At 37.5% G+C, this 21,971-nt stretch overlaps 1 protein-coding gene across 4 annotated transcripts in view; it reads left to right on the top strand.

Annotated features, from left to right (window-relative positions):
* Window positions 1-21,971, top strand: part of Pcsk5 (proprotein convertase subtilisin/kexin type 5) — a 427,339-nt gene that overhangs the window by 84,706 nt on the left and 320,662 nt on the right. For all 4 annotated transcript variants that reach the window (XM_077797818.1, XM_077797817.1, XM_026394020.2 and 1 more), the window contains exon 3: window positions 6,018-6,131. In XM_077797818.1, coding sequence (XP_077653944.1) covers window positions 6,018-6,131 — 114 coding nt within the window. The remainder of the gene's footprint in view (window positions 1-6,017; window positions 6,132-21,971) is intronic.

Below are 21,971 nucleotides of genomic sequence, written 5' to 3'. Positions count from 1 at the left end.
TTAATACATAATGAACTATTTTATGTGTCATTGTTTAATTAATCTCTGTCTATATATATTTAGGTTATTTTCAGTTTTTTAGTTTCGAACTAGCAGTGCTTCCATAAATGACTTTGTATAGTGCAAATAAATATGCAGGATAAACTCATAAAAGTCATTACCTCCTTTGTTGTTTTCATAGGTTATTTTCCACAGTGTTGTACAGACTTATAGTCTCCTCACCATTATGTGAGCATGACAATTTTTCAGTGCTATCACTAGTAGTATGTTATCAACCTTTAGTTTGTTTCTACCTGAAAGGCGAAAAGTGGCATCTTGATTTGGTAGTTTGCTTTTGTTTTAATACATATACTAGCCAGCTTTTTGTCACTATAACAAAATATCTGGCACAGACTATTTATAAAGGGAAGGAGGTTTATTTAGTACACAGCTTTAGAGGTTCGAAGTCCAAGATCTTTGGGCCTTATTGGTTTGCCCTCTGGTGCGAGTGGCAGATGGTGGCATATGAGGGCAGGAGCACATGTAGGAGAAAGTGGAAAATTCAAACAAGAATTGCAGAGAGAGAATAGGGTCCTGTGGTCTGTTTCCAGAGAATACCCTCAATGGACCTCCCGATAGGTCCAACTCTTAAAGGTCTACTACCTCCCCAAACTATCACCATTGGAGGGGAACATAGACCATTTAGACTATAGAAACATGTAAGATATTGGGCACATTTTTAACTTGATTTACCTTTCCTGAAATTTTTGTACTTCTAAACTTTTTCTATTTTCTTGTTGATTTGTTCTCTTATTGATTATAGATTTTTTTTCTTTTTGGTATATTAAGTGAATGGACTTTTGTCCATGGTAGGAGCTGTAAACTTTTCTGTATGTCTTTTAACATACTTTTGAGTTTTTGCCATGCAAATACATTCTTTTCTGTGTAGTTAAACTTGTCAAGTTTTTAAAAAACCTTTTAGATTTATATTATGCTTACATAAACAAGCCTATTCCAGTTTTAACATTATTTTTGAAAACCTCCCCTAATTCTTATGGTATTTTTATGGTTTTATTTGTTAGCTTTTTGTATTTACATCTTTGATCCCTATGTAATGGGTCCTGAATGAGATGTGAGATTTGCTTCAACTGTATTTTCCCCCCATTGGTTGTTCTAACACCACACTTTATTTAGTGATTTGTTTTTCCTCATTGTTTTAGGGTGTCACCATTACTACATACTATCTTCATACATGTTTTAAGTCCATTTTATTCCATATACATACACACACACACACACACACACACACACACACACTTGCTGCCAGTAAATTTTAATCATTAACTTCAATATATCTTAATATTTAAAGAACCGATTTTCTCCTCCTCAGTATATGATGTTTTTTTTTTTTTATGGTGATGCCATAATTTGTTTCCCATTTATATTGGGAAAACATATATTCATATGATAACATCTTGTTTTTCTCCTGTTGCTCATAGATTACCTGCCCCATGTATAATATTACCAAGTTGGTAAATTCTAAAATAATGAAACACAAGTTCAGCTCAGATTGAGGGGCAGGCTTCCCACAATTATGAATTAATGTGTTTTGCTTGTCAAATTGGAAAGGCCATCCTTAGAGAAAGAATCCTGAGCAGTATATCCTCAGTGTCCACTTGGACCTGGGAGGTGGGGGGAGTGCTGCGGGAATAACATAGGCATGTCCATAAAACCTTGTAGCATGTACATTTTGAAATTAATGGAGGAGAGATGTGATTTTAGGAGTCCTGTGTTTTCACAATCTGGGTAGACTGTAGTTTCTTAACGTGTGAGAAATGGAACTTCTGGAAGTTAAACCAGTGAAGGAAAGTGCATGATTGTTCCTTCTCCTGGGCTGACCATAGTTGTATGGAAATGAATTTTAAAGGTCTTTTCTTTGCAACGAAGTTCTTGGCAAGAAATAAAATCTGTATAATGCATTACCTCTGAGTTTTGCTTAAAGAGCTCAAGGATAGACATATGGATAATAGTTTAAAATATAAATATGGTCTTTCCAGTCATAGAAATCTTCTGATCCAAGAGGTACTTTTCCCGTTCTCCAAAAAATATACAGCTGTAGACATACCCATAAAGCACCAAGACAAAAATACATGGTATTTGACTCTTAAAAAAAAAAAAAAAGGAAAAAGAAAAAGAAAAAAAGCCACTGGACTTTTTTTGGAGTACTACAGCCCTGTGATCAGACAGAGTGACTTGCAGTCAAATCCAGATGCCAAGCTGCTGTGTCACCTTCTAGCCACTAAACCCTGTAACTAAGCATTTTTGTTTGGTAAAATTACAGAAGAGATGCCCTTTGGTAAGATATTTTGTTCTATTTTAGTACCTATAGTTTGTCTAGGAAAATGGCTGTCACTGGGTTTTCTCATACTTATCCCATTTGTCTCTTTGTGTATGAGCTGGGGGAGAAGTGCATACTTACAGTGTCAGTCTAGAAGCAATTATCTACCCCCACCCCAGTATACACTGTCATGATTTCTAAGTGTTCCTTTACTGAGTCCACACTAGGGGAGGTTTGATACTTTCTGGTTTGTGGACACATATAGGTTGGCAGTGTGGAATTTATGAAGGCACCATTGGAAAAGGTCATTGCTAATATAACATTAGGTTTGAAAATAGTTACATCCGGACAGATCTGGAGACATCTTTTACCCAAATGCAACTGTGAATTGGCTCAATCTTATCAGGAGGAGACTTACAGACCATAATATAAGGGTTGCAAATATAAGTTGCACAGTTGAACTTGTCATAAATGGTTTAAGTAATGCAGTGATAGGGTCTATGTCAGATATCATTTATGGAAATAATTATGGTTTTATGAAATGGAAAAGGTGAAATACTTGGTAAGTTTCCCTGGTTAAGTGCAAGTCCTTCAAAGGAAAAGGCAATTCTTACTCATTTTTATATTCCCAGTACTGTGCCTGGCAAGTAATGCTTATTAAATGAATGAATGAAATTCATTTTATAGAAAGATTGTTTGAAATGAAGAGGTTAAGAATGTTTCCTGGAAATAGATTATGTACATGAATTCTCCTACTTGCTGCTCTGCTTTAAGAAGGATACCTTAAATGGGGATGGAACCCAGGGGCGCTTAACCACTGAGGCACATCCCCAGTCCTTTTTATATTTTATTTTGTGACAGGGTCTTGCCAAACTGCTTAGAGCCTAACTTGCTGAAGCTGGCTTTGAACTTGCAACCCTCCTGCCTCAGCCTCCCTAGCTGCTAGGATTGAAGACATACACCACTGCCCCTGGCACATCAGTATTTCTTCAGAACTCCTAGGTGTCAATGTTGAGAGTCAATGAATTATAAGAGACTCTTTCACAGAGAAATATAAAGATCAAAACTGTAGCTCACTAGTAGAGTGCTTGCCCAGTATGTACAAGACCCTGGGTTCAACTGCTAGCACCACCATCACCTCAAAAAAAAAAAAAAAAGAAAAGAAAAGAAAAGATGTTTTTTAATTGTTCATGAGACAGGGAAAAAGTGTCCCAATAATCAGATTCAGAAGTAAGTTGCTTTCCTTATTAATTTATGAGTAATTTTTACATATTAAGAACATACACCCTTTTATGGTACAAATATTTTCTTCACTTTTTTGGCTTTTGCACAGGATGTTTCTTTCACATACACTTTTTTTTTTAACTTTTATGCAGTGAAATCTTTCAATCTATTAATCTAGTTTTGTCTTCTTGTAGTTTCTCTTATTTATTTTTGCCTTAAAGGCTGACAGCAACTACCCCCCCCCCCCATAAAAAGGACTTCCTGACATGTTGTTAACTAAACTAGAGAATAAAAATAAAACACTTAAAAAAAAAAAAAACAAGAAGGATACCTTAGTAATTCTTCTTCTCTAACATATTAGTCAGCTTTGTGTTGCTATGACCAAAACATCTGACAAAAACAACTTAAAGCAGGAAGGATTTATTTTTTATCACCATTTCAGAGAATTCAGTCCATAGGCAGCTGGCTCCAAGGCAGCCATTATGGTGGAAGGGAACTGCAGAGGAAGGCTGCTCCACTCAAGGGAGTGGGGAAGGAGAGGGAGAGGGAGAGGGCAGCATGCCCCCAGTGACCTACTTCCTCCAGCCACACCCTACCAACCTAAAATTACCACCCTCTACCATAATCCTTTCAAACGATGAGTCCATCAAATGGATTAATCCCCTAATTAGGTTCCAAGTCTCATAATCTAATCATTCAATCTCTGAACTTTCTTACATTGTTTCACACATGACCTTTTTGGGGATACGTTCAAAACCATAACATTGAGCAATCCTTCCAATCAAGAGATGTTTTGAAATCTTTCCTGGATGGGTGAATGTGGAATTACAGCTGTTGATTACAAAGCCTCCTCTCCCTCAATTTTGAATTCCTTGTGGAGACGAAGGATAAATGGTTGAATAGAATATTTTAGAGCACTGTGACTAAGTCAGCTATCAGTAGAAGAGATAATACAAAGGAACATTTAATAACAAATTGAGGAATTCCACCAGGGCTTATACTGCATCTGAGGTGTTCCTTTGAATCTATATGGTGCTTACTCTTGTGTTGTCATAATGAGGACTTGTTTTTAAATATACTCCCAAATATATACCCCTACAATTAGATTACATATCCTGTATTAAATACATTTCCCTGTTAATTTACTTAAACAAAAGTTATGGCTAAATATTAAGACTTTTCTCAAATGTAGCAGGTTTGAATTTTAGAACTGGCTAGGAGCTTATCATTCAGGAAATTGTGTTTCTGCTAGAGTTAAGACTAGGGTTTGTTTTTCTAATTCCCCAAATAGTGATTTTCCACCATACTGTGTTACTGAAGGCTGTTTGTTTGTTTTTTAAATGTGTGATCTTGGGGCATTTGGTTCCAAGACTTTTTTTTTTTTCTCAAGAGCATCATACTTATACATAGTATTTGGGTTCACTTTGAGAAAAGCATATATGCATGGAATTTGATTCCAATCTCCCATTCCCCCACTTCGACTGTCCTCTCCTTCCTCCCCATATTCTCTTTCCTCTACTTTACTGATCTTCATTTCACTCATTTATTTATTTATTTCTGATTGATTCTTTATAAATACACAAAGGTCATATATTTCATATATACATGAAATTCCCTTTGGTACATTTATATATGCACATACTATGATTTTGTTAAATTCATTCCATATTTTCTACCCTTTCCTGCCCAGGATATATTTAAAATTTTATGTATGATCTCAAATTTAAAAATTTGATATCAGTATAGGTCAGAGACATGTGACCTTTACTTATATAGGATAAGTTCAACCTGGTTTTATATATAAAATTTTACTGGAACACAGTCCGATTCCTTTGTGTCTTATCTACAGTACTATGATGGCATTAGAGACCATATGACCTGCAAAGCATAGAATATTTAGTATTTGAACCTTTATAGAAAAAGTTTGCCAACTCAGTATAAAGTAATAATGGAAAAATACCTTTAAAAAGTTAAACAGGCACATGCCTATAATCTCAGGGACTCGGGAGGCTGAGGCAGGAGGATTTTGAGTTGAAAGCCAGCTTCAGCAATGGCGAGGCAGTAAGCAACTCAGTGAGATCCTGCCTATAAATAAAATTTAAAAATGGGGCTGGGGATGGGGCTCAGTGGTTAAGTGCCCCTGAATTCAATCCCCTGTACCAAAAAAAAAAAAAAAGTTAACACTGTCATTTCATTGTGAGTAATGTGCTTTCTGAAAAAGTTAGACGTCTGGCTTCTTTTTGAGATTTTTAAATGATCTGTCTCCAAAAGACTAAAATGCCTGCTTGCATTAAAAATGAATAAGAGCTGGGTTTGTGGGGAATTGTTGTGCTCTTGGACGCAGGAATCTAGTTGCCATGATGAAGCCTGTGACCTTGACATCATTGACTGTAGACAGGAAATGCCTGGGCCTGTCACTTCTGTTTTGCTAACTGCAAGGTTACCTGAACTCACCAAATGCCCTTCTTCTTGGCAGGTGGAGTGGATTCAACAACAAGTCGTGAAAAAACGAACAAAGAGGGACTATGACCTCAGCCGTGCCCAGTCTACCTATTTCAATGATCCCAAGTGGCCAAGCATGTGGTATATGGTAAGCCCTAAGGAAGTCTGGCCTGGGGCCGTGTCATCCAGTTTTGTGTTGTATGGGGAAAATCTCTTGGCATTGGGCAAACAAAGAAATAGTGACCAGGGGCTTATTCCTGTTTTAAGACTCACCATATGAGTATTGGTTAATGGCATAGGATGTTTTCTGAATCTTTTTTGAACTTAACTCTTGCTTTAAGGAGAAATAGAAGAGATTTCCAATTCATAGAAATTGTGTTTGAAAGTACCATTTATGTAGCGAGTTTCTGTTTGGACCTGAGGACAGAAAAATTCTAAGATACCTTAACACCTATCTATAATTGTGTTCATTTCTTAAACAGATTTAGTCCTCCTGGAAACCAGTGTGGTTAATGGCTACTGGTGCTTTGAAATCACTGAAATGGCTCTGCTATTAAGAATCCTTACTTAATATCATTTAATGTGTGTTCTATCCCTATAGGTACTAGTATTTAAAACTTGACCTTGAGAAAAGATAGTTGGAAAGAGTTTTTTTAAAATTTTTTTTGGTTCTTTTTAGTTGTATATGACAGTAGAATCCATTATGATATAATGATATAAGCATGGAATATATCTTATTCTAATTAGAACCCCAGTCTTGTTGATGGACACAATGGTAAGATTCGCTATGGCATATTCATATATGTACATTTAAAAGTTATGTCATATTCTTTCCACTGTCTTTCCTATTCTTATCCCCTCTCCTTTCCCTTCATTCCCCATGTCTAATCCACTGAACTTCTGTTCCCGATCCCTTTATTGTGAGGGTTAGTATCCACATATCAGAGAAAAGATTCAGCCTTTGGAAAGTGTTTGACTTGTAACTAGTTCAGTGGTTTAAGTAAAAGACATTTCCCTGAGGGAAACTTGCTTAACATGCTGAGAAGAGTGATCCCTCCTGTTCACTTCACATTGCTGCCTTTGAGTAGTTTATACTTATCTAGTCTTAAGAGTTTTTAGCTTCATAATTATTAAGAAATGGGTTTAAATGCATTTCATCATTATTATTATTATTAGCACTGGGGATTGAACCCAGGGGGACTTTACCACTGAGCTACATCCCCAGCCCTTTTTATTTTTTGCTTTGAGACAATATCTCATTAAATTGCTGAGGCTGAATTCAAACTTGAGATCCTCTTGTCTCAGCCTCCTGAGACACTGGGATTATAGGTATGCGCCGCCATGCCCAGCCTATTACTTAATCATCAAATTCAAATGTCATCAAGTTGTTCTGTAATCTATAAAAAGCCCTCTACTTTTTACTTTTCTCTTGAAAATATATATTGCTAAACATTGCAGAGTATTTTCTACTTTTTTTTTTTTTTTTAAATAAACCCTATCCCTCATTCTGTACAAAACGTCTCCAAACTGATGAATGGGCCTGAAATAGCATTTTCCTTTCCTACCTCGTGCTTTCCTGGATTCTGGCCTTCCATTCCTTCTTCCCCATGGTGCTCTCCCTGCTCTTCCCCACCTCCTTGGGTCAGGATCCTCCCACCTTTTCGAGACTACACCCAAGACCGACTCCTTCCCCAGAACTCCCTGTGTCCTCATCTGTCATCATTTTCCAACTTCCTTGGGGTGATGGACCATCCATTCCCGCTCCTCTGGGAATTCGTCACTTGGCACTTTGTATTCTGCTTACTACTACTGTTTTTCAATCGCTTCTGCTAGATCATAGGGGTCCCTTGAGGTCAGGCTCCACATTTTGATCCTTCTGTATATGCCCCCTAAAACCTAACAACCGTTGCAATGCTGGGTATTTGTGCTTATTTTGAGGTCGGGGGATGTGACTGGTATTTTTCTCAGATACCCTTTTCTTGGTCTTAGAAGAAAGAGGAAAGTTGTGGAACTATTTTAGACTCCAAACAGTTTTATACAGAAAGCTCTATCATGTCTAAGGGGGGAAAAGGAAAGAGTCATAAAGGTAAGTTCAAAGGGAGCTGGGAATTGAGACATCATTTGATAGGAGTCACCTGAGGGGATGATAAAACACATGACAGCTTATTTGCTCTAACCAAAGAGAAGTGAACCACACGGGAAGGCTTAGAGCAAGTGTTGTCAGGAGCTAAGGAGCTTTGTCTGCACTGACAAAATAATAAGAATGCAGTGGTATTAGGAAATAAGTTGGAGGCTGAGGTTCCTCCGCACCTGTTTATATGACCAGGATGAGGGAGACCTTCCTTACTTCAGTTGCTGTCTGCATGTGCCCCCTGGATGGTGTGATTGCTGGTACCTGTTCTGGATCCCCTTCATTATGTTAGCAGGCAGGCTGAACTCTAGGAGCAGCCCTGGCCAAGACTTAGTGCCTTGGTTAGCCTGGTGACTAAAAGGTTCCAGTGTCTGCCTCCCAGAGTTTCATTGGAACATCTCTTTCTGACATGTGGAAAGGATGAGAGAAGAGCTTTCACTGAGTTGTTTAAAATATTGGATGTTTTTCAATGCCTATTTGAATATATAATTCAAATAGATAACAATTATTGGGCACTTATGTTCTAGGCAATGTACTAAGCACCTTATGTGTATTTTTCTAAGTAAGCAAATGTGTGCATTAATATTGGCCCTGTTACAAGAATGGGAAATCTCAGGCTCATGAGGTTTATGTAACTTACCTAATATCTCCTGATCTGGAAGTGGTAGAGCTGAGATGCCAGAGCAGGGACATTGATGCCAAAGTCTGCTGGATGACACAGCGTCCTGTGCCTTTCTACTGTGTACTAGCCCTGTGACGCAGACCTGAGTCCTGCCCATCAGGAACTTGTACTCTATCCACAATGAAGTTACTAAAATACAAGGCAGAATCGGAGGCACCATGAAAGATGAATACAGTGTCTTGAGGACAATCAAAGGACCTTAAAGATTTCCATTAAATGATCAATTTTCCCTTAACAAAAAGGAATGGGGCTAGATGTGGTGGTTATGTCTCTGATTCCAGTTACTTGAGATGCTGAGGCAGGAGAATCACGAGATCAAGGCCAGCACAGGCACCTTAGTGAGTCTCTGTCCCAAAATTTAAAAAAAAAAAAAAAATTGGCCAGGGGTATAGCTTAGTGTGAAAGGGGACTACACAAGGGTATGTATACAAGGAAGTAAGGAGCCCTCTTAGATGCTGGCTACCACAGCAAAATGAAAATTTTCATGAGAAACCTTTAGCACTTTGCCTGACGCTAGGATACCCTCAATAAATCATAATTGCGGTTATTGTTATCTTTCAATGTCTTCACTGAAATACATGCTGGGTTTTTGTCAGGGGGGGTACTAGAGATGGAACCCAGGGCTTTGCTTATGCTAGACAAGCACTCTATTACTGAGTTACACCCCTAGACTTTTTAAAAAATTTTATTTTGAGACAGGATCTGAGTAAATTGCCCAGATTGACTTTAAACTTGCAATCCTCCTGCCTCAGCCTTATAAGTAGCTGGGTTTACAGGTGTGCACCATCACACCAGCCCATTGCTGTTATGTTTTTATTTGTTCTTTTAATTGCTACTAGTCAAAGATGTGTGAGAGCCCATGACCAGTGGGCACTCTTTGGAGTGGAGCATTCTTTGGTGACACATTAGTGACATAGCTGAGCCATAGTGTTCCTTTCCTTCTTCTTCCTTTCTCTGAGCCCTGAGATCTGCTGCAATTTCTGAGGGCTACTTGGCGAACGTCCATAGGGTCCTGCCTCCAACTCATGAGCCTGGGCCTGTACCTGTCATTCTGTATTTATCACAGGGGAATGGAGATTAAGGAATGGCATGAAGAGTGCTTGAGTGTCTCTTTTAATTAATTTAAAAGCTTTGCCCGTATAACACCTGCCCTTGGAAACTGGTGTGCAAAACCATTATGTGCAGCCTTGAGGTTTGGGCAATATATTCAGGGAAATGTACATTATGGGAGTTTGTTATAGACATGATGGCTGTGTAATTGTTCCTCTGCCCTGGCATATGGTGCTCCAGGAGTTAGAGGGCCCTGTCCTAGAAGTACAACTCATTTTTTCTTGTGCCTACAAGCTACTTCCTCATCTGTCCTTTGTCAGGCAAGACACCAGCACTGGGGGTTTCAAAAGACAAGTGATTCATGCCTCCTGAGATCCGTAAAGCAGAGAAGGAGTAGATAAAGCCTCAGAGAAAGCTTGATAGTCAAGCAGCTTTTCCCCCAAATATTTTCCCAGAATCATGTGCCTACTTCCAGCCACTGGTGTTTGGGCATTGGCTGTAGTTTTTGTTTGCAGGTTGGTTCTTTCTTTTTTGGTATAGAATTTCATCAGAACTGTGTGGGTGATTATAATGTCAGTATATGGCAAATATTCAATAAATGCTAATTTCATAAATGGATGAGCAAATCTGTGATCACCTCCATAGTAGAAAAAAATCATTGCTCACATTTAATGAGTGCCCAGTATGTGTGAGGTGTGTTGCCAGACTCCATCATGTAGTGTCTTACTACCAGTGTCCAGTGAGTCAGGAATTACTGTCTTCATTTTATAGATGAGGACATTAAAGCATATTAAAGTTAAGTTACCTGCCCAAGATCACACCAAGGGCATACCCTGGTGTTCAAACTCGTTCACTCTGTATTTAGAGACCTTGGATTGCAACTTCTACATCTGTGGTTTTTGAACTCCAGGCTTCAGAATCACCTGGAGAGCTACTTAAAATAGATATCGTCCACCTTCATCTTACCCCCAGCACTGAGTCTATACTCTGCATTTCTAACAAGTTCCCCTTGAGCCAATGCTGGGGTCCAGGAACCCCTTTGAGAATCCACTGCTGTGCCACACTTTAAACACAAGGTTATGTGAGTACAGTATGCTCCTATCTCCCGATTATCAATTGGGAGAAGAAGAGCTTTTAAACTTATGGAACATTTGGTCAATTTAACTTTTTCTTGGTCTTGTATCTTTTTCTTGCTCATAACATTTTCTATTTGGGAAGCTGGCAGCTTTAATATGAGGAGATGTTTTCACTTTTCTTGCACTGATTGAAAATACCCTTGGCTTATGTATTCTTTCAAGCCGCTCCAGAGACAAGAGATATTTGACAGGAAATGTCAGAAGGATTTGGCCCAGTCTTTGGGAATGCATTGTAGTAGAACTAGTTGGTTTTAATGGAACCTAGATGATGCAATGGACCACTTTTTAAAGAAAATTCAGTTTGACTCTAGAGATGTCAAGGTTAAGGAAGACTCTTCCTCATAGAACTAGGAATGTTAAGTGAGCAAGGTCAGGGAGTGTGATATTTAAAAATTATAATAAAGTATTTAAGACATACAGAGTTTAAAGAACACCACAAATACCATTCAACCACATCAGAAATCTAAGGAATGGAGCATTATCCATATAATTAGAGTCCCCTGGGATCCGTATTCTAATAGTGTCCCTTTTCCCCCTCCTGAGTCATCACAGATGATGAATTTTTTCTCATTGTAGGAGAGTTCTTGTTGGAGGGATGCTTCTCTTTGTAGGAAGGGTTAACCAATTGAAAATAATGTTACATTTTTGAAATTATCACAAAAGACATTCTTACACAGAATTCATCAGTTGGGCTATTCATGAACAGTCCTAAGAAGACAACCTGGAAAAGAAACTGGAATGAAAATGTAAGTTTAATAGAAAAGCTCTTTTATTTCTTTAGTCATATAAATATTTTATTACTCAAGGAAACTGGTGTAGCATTATACAATATTTCTTATCTAATAGTTTAGAACTAATTATGATTTTGGAGAAGCCCATAGTAAATAACTCTTTTTTTTTCTTCTATTTCATGGAAGGCAAATTCAACTCAAAAGAAAAAAAAATGGGGAAGAAGAGAAAGGAAAAGGTTGACCAGTGAGTACTAAGTTATAGTTAGGCAGAAAAAAGAATTTTTGGTGTTTTGTTGCACAGTAGGGTGACTATAGCTAAGGATAATGTACTCTATATTTCCAAAAAGCTAGAAGAAAGGATTTGGAATGTTTTCACCACAAAGAAATGATAGATGTGTGAGGATGAATCGAAACAGAACATGGTACTCTATAAATATGTAGTTTTATATGTATCTTAAAAAATAAAATTTGAAGAGAGAGAGAGGGGGGCAAAGAAATACTTTGAAATATTGTCATTTGACTCTCTGATAGTTAAGTGGTACTCTTCACTCTCCCTCCTAGCATTCGAATTTCTGTGATGAATATTGGGTGGCCTATTTAATATGCATCATTTCAAAGCAGACCGTAACAAATGGATTCATTTTTTTGATGCACTACCTCAGATTTTATGAAAGCTCTCTGGGTGGTTTTACTGAGGGGGGAAAAAAATCTTATTTGTCGATCAGCAGAGTGAAAATTAGCTGAGTTCATTTATGTATGTGGAGCATATCTGCCAAAAACGATGAACTAGCTAGGATAGTAATTGCAAAAAATGATTTTAAACCCCATGGTTCTTTCTCAGCCAACTGGATGGTGTTCAGTACTCCAAGAGTTTGAGGCATTGCTGTTTCTGTGGTTGGCACACATTTTCCTAATGATTTATACTGTCATTTGACTCTAATAAAATCTGGTGGAGTTTGTGGCATTATTATCCTGGCAGCTTGGAAATCATTTTTTTAAGACACCTCATTTAGCTGTTTTAATTGAAAATGCAACATGGTGGAAATCTGCAACCATGTGCCACATTCTGGTGCAAGCAAGAGGCCTGTGAGAACAGACAGACTCCAGCTAGGTTGCAAAGTGATGTATTGGAAGGAACTTAGTGGTTTTGGTGTACTATTATTTGCTACCAAGGAGTTCTGCAACCTCCAGAAAGGTGTTTTACTTCTCTCATCTGTGGGTTATTTAACAAAATGAGGAATGTGGATCGATGGTTTCTGGAAGGTCATTTCTACTTGAACTTCTAGTTCCACATGGCCCGTTGTAATAGATATTGAGTCTAAGAAGAGCACATACCATCAATGGATCCATGTCTTGTTCTGACTGCTTTGTGGAGCATTCAATACAATACTGCTTCAAACTCAGTATGTCCCTGTGTTGGAGGTCCCCAAGACCACCCGCATATTTGGTGAATCACTAGGAGGGCTCTCATGACTCATCATGTAGTCATATTTATGGCTATGATTTATGTCAGTGAAAGGATACAAAGCAAAATCAGCAGGAAAAAAAAAAAAAGGGGGAACATGGGGCAAAGCCCAGAAGAAACCAGGCTCAAACTTCCAAAAGACTTCTTTCAAAGAAGTCACACAGAAAGCACTTAAATCCCCTGGCACTGAAGTGTGACAACACATGTGAAATCTTGTCTACTAGTGAAGCTCACTAGAGACTCAGTGCTTCAGGTTGTTGTGGGGAGGATGATCAGATAGGCACGCTTTGCTTCCTGTGTACCAAAACCCCACACTCGGTGGAGGAAGGCACCAAGTGGTGTGACACCGAGAGCCATATTATTTGCCTAAATAGTTTAGGTGCAGTGAATCCTTTTTATTAGGGAATGATGGGATCCCTCTCAAAATCCAACTACCCAGATGCCAGCCAAAGGCCAACCTTACAAGCAGGCTTTTCAGAGGATACCAGGCTCAGGCCTGTAGCTCTTTTCTCCACTTCCCTAAACCAAATGCATAATCCCGGATTTGTCCATTTTCACTCTACTGGAGTAGACAGAAACTTAGCTATCATCCTGGATTCTCCCTTTAAAGCAAGCCTACCCAACCCAAGCCATTCTACCTATTCAGTTGGTTGCCATCTGTCCCTCCCGACCACCACTGCCTTAGTCTATACCACACCATCTTTCAGACTATTGCAACAGCTGCTTACATTTGAATTCTTCCAGTCTATTCTCTATACAGTGATTAGACTGATCATTAAAACCACAAACCAACCAACCAAAGATAAACCTCCCCTGTTAGTCACTTCCCTTTGCTTAACACTTCTGGATGACTTTCTGTCGTTTTAACAATCCAGACCATTTCTTCAAGTCCTCACATGGTTTGCACCCTGCCCTCCTCTCCTGCCCATATTTCATGGAACTTTCTGCCTCACTCTCTGACTTCAGCCTGCAAGCTTCATTTTTCTTCCTGGAACACGCACGTCAAGTTCATTTTCCCCAGATTCTTTGCACAGCCTGGATGGTCCTCCTGTACTCCCTCCCCCGGTTCATTCTATCACTCCCTTGAGATTGCCACAATCACTTTCCCAGATCCTCCACTACATTTGTCAAATCACCACCCTCATCCTTTTCTCCCCTTACTTAATACAATTAAGAATCTTTTCTTCTTTTTGGAATTGTGTGATAACTGCACTTCTGCCAGATAGATCCTATGCAGGAAGGAACCCAGGAGGAAAATTATCATGCAATCCTCCGTGCCTTAGGCTACTCCTGGTATATAATAGGCCCCTATAAATATTTATTAAATGAATGACTAAATGGATCAATGAGATAAGGATAAGTAAAAGGTTATTTTTACTGGTGTTTATACCATACTGTATTTTCCGTTTATATTAACTTTAGTAAATCCCCAGTAAAAGCAGAAATGGGTATTTTACAAGTTGTTTTTGAAGAAATCATGTATTTGTAATTTTCTTGAAAGCACTTTTTCTGATATCTTGAATTTGCTGTTGTGTTCCTCAAGTGTCATTATTCTTTCCCCCTGCCTAGAGCGTTTACTACTGCCATGCTCTCTCACAGAGGAGTCACAGAGACTGTTTCTGTGATCAGGATGGAAGTCCAATCTGTTAATAGCCAAGAATGTTGAAACCGCCTCGAACAAGATGCGTGTTCTCTTAACAATGTGGATGACCCCCGGAGGTAGAGGAAGTCAAATGCTTTAGTAATAACTTCCTCACATTGACTTTCTACCCACCGTATAGTTCATCAGAGGTAGTAATCATGGTGTTCTATGGAACATACTAGGAACCACGCCTAGTATGGCATTTGAAAAGCTATCACTTTCTTGAAGAGTTTACACCTGTGAGACTCTCCAACACTGACTCAAGGGTATTCAGGTGGCCTTTGAGGCCTCACCTGGCCTTAAGATGAAAGTCTGAGCAGAGATGATAGCACCTTTAAAAAAAAAAAAAAGCTTTCAGTTCACATAATCATAAAATAACACCAAATATAAAAAAAGAAAAAGACATACTTGTATTTCCAAGAAAAAGTAAATCTTGTATTTCAGGTAGGGTCCATACATGTTCTAAAGTCTGGGAAGTCCCAGTTGCCCAACTGAGTCAGAGCGCCTACGAGGCCGTTTGTTCATGCATGCATGCATTTATTCATATTTGGCAAAGGTTTTTTTTTTCTTCCTAACAGCTACAATGTTCCTAATACTAAGGATAAAAGAGTAAATGAGATGGCCATGTTTGTTGTCCTTGATAAGGAAACTTAAGGGGAAAATTATATGGAAAGGAGTTTGGACAACTTTAATCAATTTGCCTAATCAGTTGATGCTGGTCCATTGAGGTTACACTGCAGAACCTTAAGTTTCTGATTAACTTATGATAATTATGGTAATTGGGATTTCATTGTCCCACATGATGGGAGTGATGGAAGTGGGTATGTTAGGAATGTTAAGTGAGTCTATAAATAGCTAGTCAAGTGTTTCCAGAAAACACCAATAATTAATGACTCACTTGGAAGAAATCATTTTTGATAACATTCCTTCCTTCCAGTGGAACCTTTTATGAATATTCTTTTTTTTATTATTGGTTGTTCAAAACATTACAAAGCTCTTGACATATCATATTTCATACATTTGATTCAAGTGGGTTATGAACTCCCATTTTTACCCCGTATACAGATTGCAGAGTCACATCGGTTACACATCCACGTTTTTACATAGTGCCATACTAGTGTCTGTTGTATTCTGCTGCCCTTCCTAGCCTCTACTATCCCCCCTCCCCTTTCTTCCCCTCCCATCTTCTCTCTCTACCCCATCTACTGTAATTCATTTCTCTCCCTTGTTTTTTTTCCCTTTCCTCTTACTTCCTCTTATATGTAATTTTGTATAACAATAAGGGTCTCCTTCCATTTCCATGCAATTCCCCTTCTCTCTCCCTTTCCCTCCCAACTCTCGTCCCTGTTTAATGTTAATCTTTTTCTCCTGCTCTTCCTCCCTGCTCTGTTCTTAGTTGCTCTCCTTATATCAAAGAAGACATTTGGCATTTGTTTTTTAGGGATTGGCTAGCTTCAATTAGCATAATCTGCTCTAATGCCATCCATTTCCCTGCAAATGCCATGATTTTGTCTTTTTTTAGTGCCGAGTAATACTCCATTGTGTATAAATGCCACATTCTTGAGCCAGCTTTAGTTTATTCCATATTGGTAATTTATCTTATATTTGCTTTCAAAGTGGAAAAAGTATGTGGGTATTTTGGCTCTTGGTGTCCCATTATATACTATAATGAGTGGGTTTGTTAACAGAAATGAAATTGTTTTATCAAGATTTTAGCTGAGACTAATTAGTAACTCATTTTCTTTTGGATAGCATAGAGGATTGAGCCTTGAGCTTACTTAATCTGTGGTTGTCTTTTGAATATGTATTCAGGTTCTGTTATCAAGCAGCTTCTCTTAATTCCTCATTTCTCAATTTACTTTTCACCCTGTATTGGGGTTAGTTCTGGTGACCAAGACACTCCCCCCACCCCTTTGGCTTATTGTAACTTACCTCTCTGCTAGTAAGCAGTGTTCTTTTAGTAAGTGCTCAATTTCTGTTGATCTAAAGTGAGGAGAGAGTCATTTAGATTTCATCATATTCCAAATTCAGAGAACTGATTTTGGCTATTCCTAGAAGGTAAGGGAGGCTTCAAATGTTCTGTGTTGAAAATTCAGATTCTAAAAGTACATGAAATGGAGGCATCTGAAATGCTTCTTTTCTTTCATTTTGATTGGCAGTGAACTTGACCAGGAAATTAATGGGGGAATAGGAATGATTCTTAGCAATCCAGTTATGAGAAGAATCAAAAAGAAGAAAATGCCTAAGGAAGATAAAGTAATAATTATCTTTACACAGACCACACCTGTACCTCAGTGTGACCTCTCTAGTTTCTTTAAGAAATGCTAGGTAGGCTGCCTGAGCCTCACATGGGACTTTATGTCAGTCATGGATAATCCATTGTGCTCACAGTACAGGCTGGGAGGGCTCCTGAACACCAGATGAAGTGAAATTACAGTGAGACCAGTAGCAGAAAACTACCCACTTCCAGAACAAGATTTGATTACTTAATTGCTTAGGTTCAAATCAAAACTGGGTTCAAAAATATGATGTTAACTTTTAATGATAAATGATGTAGACAAAGTAGAGGAATGCTTTGGCTGATTCTTCTTCTTCTTCTTCTTTTTGTTTTTTGATTAGAAGAGAAGAACCTGGTTAAAAACCCCAATTTCTTTCTTTTTGCTAAAGAAAATAAAAGGGTGTCAGCTTGTCTGGATAGTGTCTATTCAAATATTGGTACAAGATTTACAGAATCATCTTAAAAGATTACTTGGAAGAAACGTAGCTTTTTTTCCTCCCATTGTTTTCTCTTTCAGTTTCCTAGTGAGTTGAATTTGACCCTTGTAGAGTGACTACTGATATAGAACTTCTGATCTAGACATACTAAATTAGCATGTCTGAAGCAAAGCAAAGAAAATAATGCCTGGGTAGCACAGAGCTGTGCTTTCCTAATGATCTCTTTGCATGGTTTCCTGAAACTTAGTTAAATTAGTGTCTTGAAAACTTGGTGTTTGGGTTTGTTACTAGTGATAGAGAAATTATTCTTATCTTTCGGTGAATTAGAAGAAACTCAGCAGGACTCTCAACAGTAGGAAGCTGAGCATAGGTGGTCTACATAAAATTGTTTTTAGCTCATTTCTATTCTGTTGAAATCTTTTAGGAGCCCATTCTCATTTTCTTCTGTGCCTGTGCTTTGGTATCCCAGGCCGTTCTGCTTCACACATAAGCACACAGTAACAAACAGTGCATGCTCTTGCTGTCTCTCCTTATTTTGAACCAGGTCGACTTTAATAAGATAGACCACCATATTAGAATAAGCCTGAAACCTAACTCATCTAATCATTGAGTGTGTGCTCAGTATCTACCTTATATGTTTTCAGTAACCAGAAATCCACTCAGAGGACTCTTTCTATAATAAGGAATCCCATTCAAACACTTTCTTGTCCTTTATCAGAAACATGTCACTTGGTCTAAATTCTAGGTTGCAGATCATATCTGATTCTTATTTCTTGTGCTTGTACTTCAAACATTATAGTTCATTTTTGGAAAATTTAAAACAAAACATAATGAACACCTGTGTCCTCATTACCATCTTTAATAATTATCAGGTCAAGGCCAGTACTCTTTTTATTGTACCCTTTTAGTCTGATTATCTTAAAGCCAATAAATAATGCATGTTCATCAAAGCATGTTCTAATATACATTACTATAAGATAAGAAACGTTCTTTTTAATAATAAAACCATAGTATCATTATCACATGTAAAATTTTAATAATAATTTACTTATATTTTCAAATGTCCAGTGTTGAAATTTTTCCTACTGCTTCATAATTTTTTTCTGTATAATTTATTTGAGTCAGATTCAGATAAGTCTCATACATTGTGACTAATGGATGTACCTCTTAAATCTCCTGTATTGCATGTATTCCTCACCATATTTTTTTCCTTTGAAATTTTTGGTGAAAGAATCTAGGTTATTTCAAATCTTTTGATCTGGATTTTGCCGGCTATATTTTTGTGCTATCATTTAGGAAGTCCAGTCACTGCCATTATCAATAAATTGATAGGTAGGAGAAGAGAAGGTTGAAGTTCAAGGTCAGTGTTATTTCTTAGAGGATTAGGGAAGACCATCCCTAGTTGTTATGTGTATTTCTATCTGGGAAGTCAACAGGTTTGCTTTGTCTGTCTTTGTCATTTTGGCAACTATCATTGCTTAAATTCTTTACTTTTTTTTTATTAAAGTTTACCATGTAGGGACATTCTCTTTCCTCATTTACTGGCTAGAATAACTTGATAAAGAGGAGCTTCTCACCAATGATTTGGAACAAGCCTGACATAACTATAGGAAAAGGAAGATTAATGCTCGGTTCTTTCATCATATTCATTAGGGGTTTATTTCCATAGTATTCACTGAAGACCACCAGTGACTTTCCCCCCCCCGATTCCTTTACAAATTCATGGGGTAGGAATATTTAATTCATTTTATTTCATTGAGTTGATAAACGTTATTCTTGCTTAAACTGTCACATGTCTGGCTAGTTAAAGCCCATTCAAATTGACTTTCAGGTGCTTTTGATGTGATTCAGTATTTTTTTCTTCTGATGAGAAAATTTACTTCGTACTTCTGTATTTCCTATTCCAGGTCTGAAATCAAATGTTTCTTTGAAGATCCTTAGTATGAATAGTATGAATGCTGAGATTCTCAATGCTATTGGGTTAGTCATTATCACTTTATAGTGGGCAGAGTTGGGCCTCTGCATTTTTCATATATAAAGTATGAAATGGGTCTATACAGACATTTCCAGTTTAAAATCAATTATACAATGTTTTAAAAAATATCTTCATCAATTTTACATCTGCATCTTTTTTTTCTATGCTGAAAATCCAGTTCTTAGTGACACCAATATCTTCACTCTTTGATTCTATCTCACCTTGTATGTATAACACTATCTCAGAAAAACAATATTATCACAAGTACTGTGATGACTGCAAATAATTTAGATATTATATAAGTTCTTTCTGTCTTTAAATATATATTCCATACATGTGACAGGGTCAAATTGATTTTTCAGATTATTTGGAATATTTCACTCTCTGTAGACTTTTTTCTGTCTTTGTGGTGCTGAGGATCATACCTAGGACCTCACACATGCTAGGAAAATGCTTTACCACTGAGATATACTCCCAACTCCCTCTGCAAATATTTATAAATGGCTCTCATGCAGCCCTAGTATCTTTTCAAGATCAGTCTTTTTATTATTATTCTTAAAAAAAATCCTTTTAGGGCTGGGGGTGTAGATATTGGTACAGCACTTGCCTAGCATGCTGTGTGTGTGTGTGTGTGTGTGTGTGTGTGTGTGTGTGTGTATGTGTTTTGGTAATGCAATCCCTATTACAAAAACAAACAAACAAAAACCCCCCAAACAAAGAAAAAAACCATTTCACATTATATATTACATGATTTTACATTCTATTCTACCATTATAATTTTTAAATTTTTTTCTTTTCAATATATTTGGGTTTATGTTCTCTATAGTGTCACTACAGGTTAGAAAATATTACTAAGATGTGCTTGGCTGTAGCTTGTACAGGCAATAGATGGAGGGTAGCAAAACCATCTGTTCCAGCAACCTGATATGCTGGCAGTATGTATTCTATTTTGAATGAAATTAACTCCACAAGGTCCATGCACAATAGCCTATAATTATTTTCCCTAATGTGCCTACATTAGAAAACTCTGTTAAACTTGCCATTCATTATTAATTTAAAAGATGAGGTGAAGCAGAATTAGAATCATTTCTAATTGTAGAATTTTCTCCAAGAAAATGAAAGATTAAAGAGATCTGCAATGATGAATCCTGATTCATTCAAGACAAGTTACAGGGAATGTGCAGTGAACAAATCATTTAAACTTGTGGTACACACTAATGAGCATTGAATTTGTTCTACTCTCCCAGGACTTAAGAACTAGGAGTTACTACAGATTGTTCAATAAAGGCATTAATTTAATATGTAACAGAAGGGGAAATGAAGGAAAGAAACAAGAAATTGTGAGTCTCACAGGAAAAAAAGTAAACTAGTAATGATTTTATTCACTCAACAGTTTATTGGGCTCCTCCTACGTATCAGATATAAGTCACCCTGCTGGAGACCACAGGTATGAAAAGGTTATGTATTTTGCCCACAAGCAGGTCACAGTCACACTGGGAAATAGCCAAATTTATGTTATGCCTAACAATATAACACAGGCATGCACAAAATACCTGCAGGGATATTTAAGGATTTTGATGTTACAATCTTTGGTTTGATTATGTGGGCCTCAAATTCATAGAAGTGGAAATAGATACATGTTATATGCTGAAATGAGGTGATGATGTAGGAGAGGATTTTTCTTTTTCTTTTTCTTTTTTTTTTTTTTTGCAGGCAAATGAATGATTTTAATAGAATTCTTGCCAAAATTGCTTCCTGTGTAACTTCTAACCTTTTTTTTTTTTTTTTTTTTTTTTTTTGGTACCAGGGATCAAACCCAGAGGTGCTTAACCATTGAGACACATCCCCAGTCCTTTTTATCTTTTTATTTTGAGACAGGGTCTTTCTAAGTTGCTTAGGCCTTGCTAAGTTGCTGAGGTTGGCTTTGAATTTGCGTCAGCCTCTGGAGCCACTGGGATTACAGGTGTGTGCCTCTGCTCATGGCTCAATTTCTAACCATTCGTCAAGTTGTTTGGTATATACTAATTTGAACGTTTCCTTACTGAAGAACTTCTCAAGAGACTTTATTATTCCAATGTGCTTAGTAAATTGAGAGGTGTGAATAGGCAACATTCATTTCCCTAATCTGTTTGTGCATAGAAAACATTTTACACAAAGCATTATTTTAATTGAGATTGAATTGTACTTACAATTCACTCACATGAATTTGGGGAAAGGGTAAAAATTGGGAGAAGAAGGGAATTTATCAGCTAATATGACTCCCGATTGGATGCCTTGCTTGATCCGGGAGGTGATACAGGTGTCCAGGAACCCAGTTCTTTATGCCAGTCATTGCATCTCTGATCCTTCCAGTTGCTGGGTTGATTCTCAAACAAGCCTTCTGTTCATGGTTGCAAGACAGATGCTGTCAGTAGTTCTTACTTCAAGTTTAATAGGAAAAATGAGAGCCTTTGCCTTGGTA

Source organism: Urocitellus parryii, chromosome 4 (assembly GCF_045843805.1).
Source record: "Urocitellus parryii isolate mUroPar1 chromosome 4, mUroPar1.hap1, whole genome shotgun sequence".
Classification (NCBI taxonomy): Eukaryota; Metazoa; Chordata; class Mammalia; order Rodentia; family Sciuridae; genus Urocitellus; species Urocitellus parryii.
Note: the sequence above shows the minus strand (reverse complement) of the source record. Positions and strands in the feature narration are given on the sequence as shown.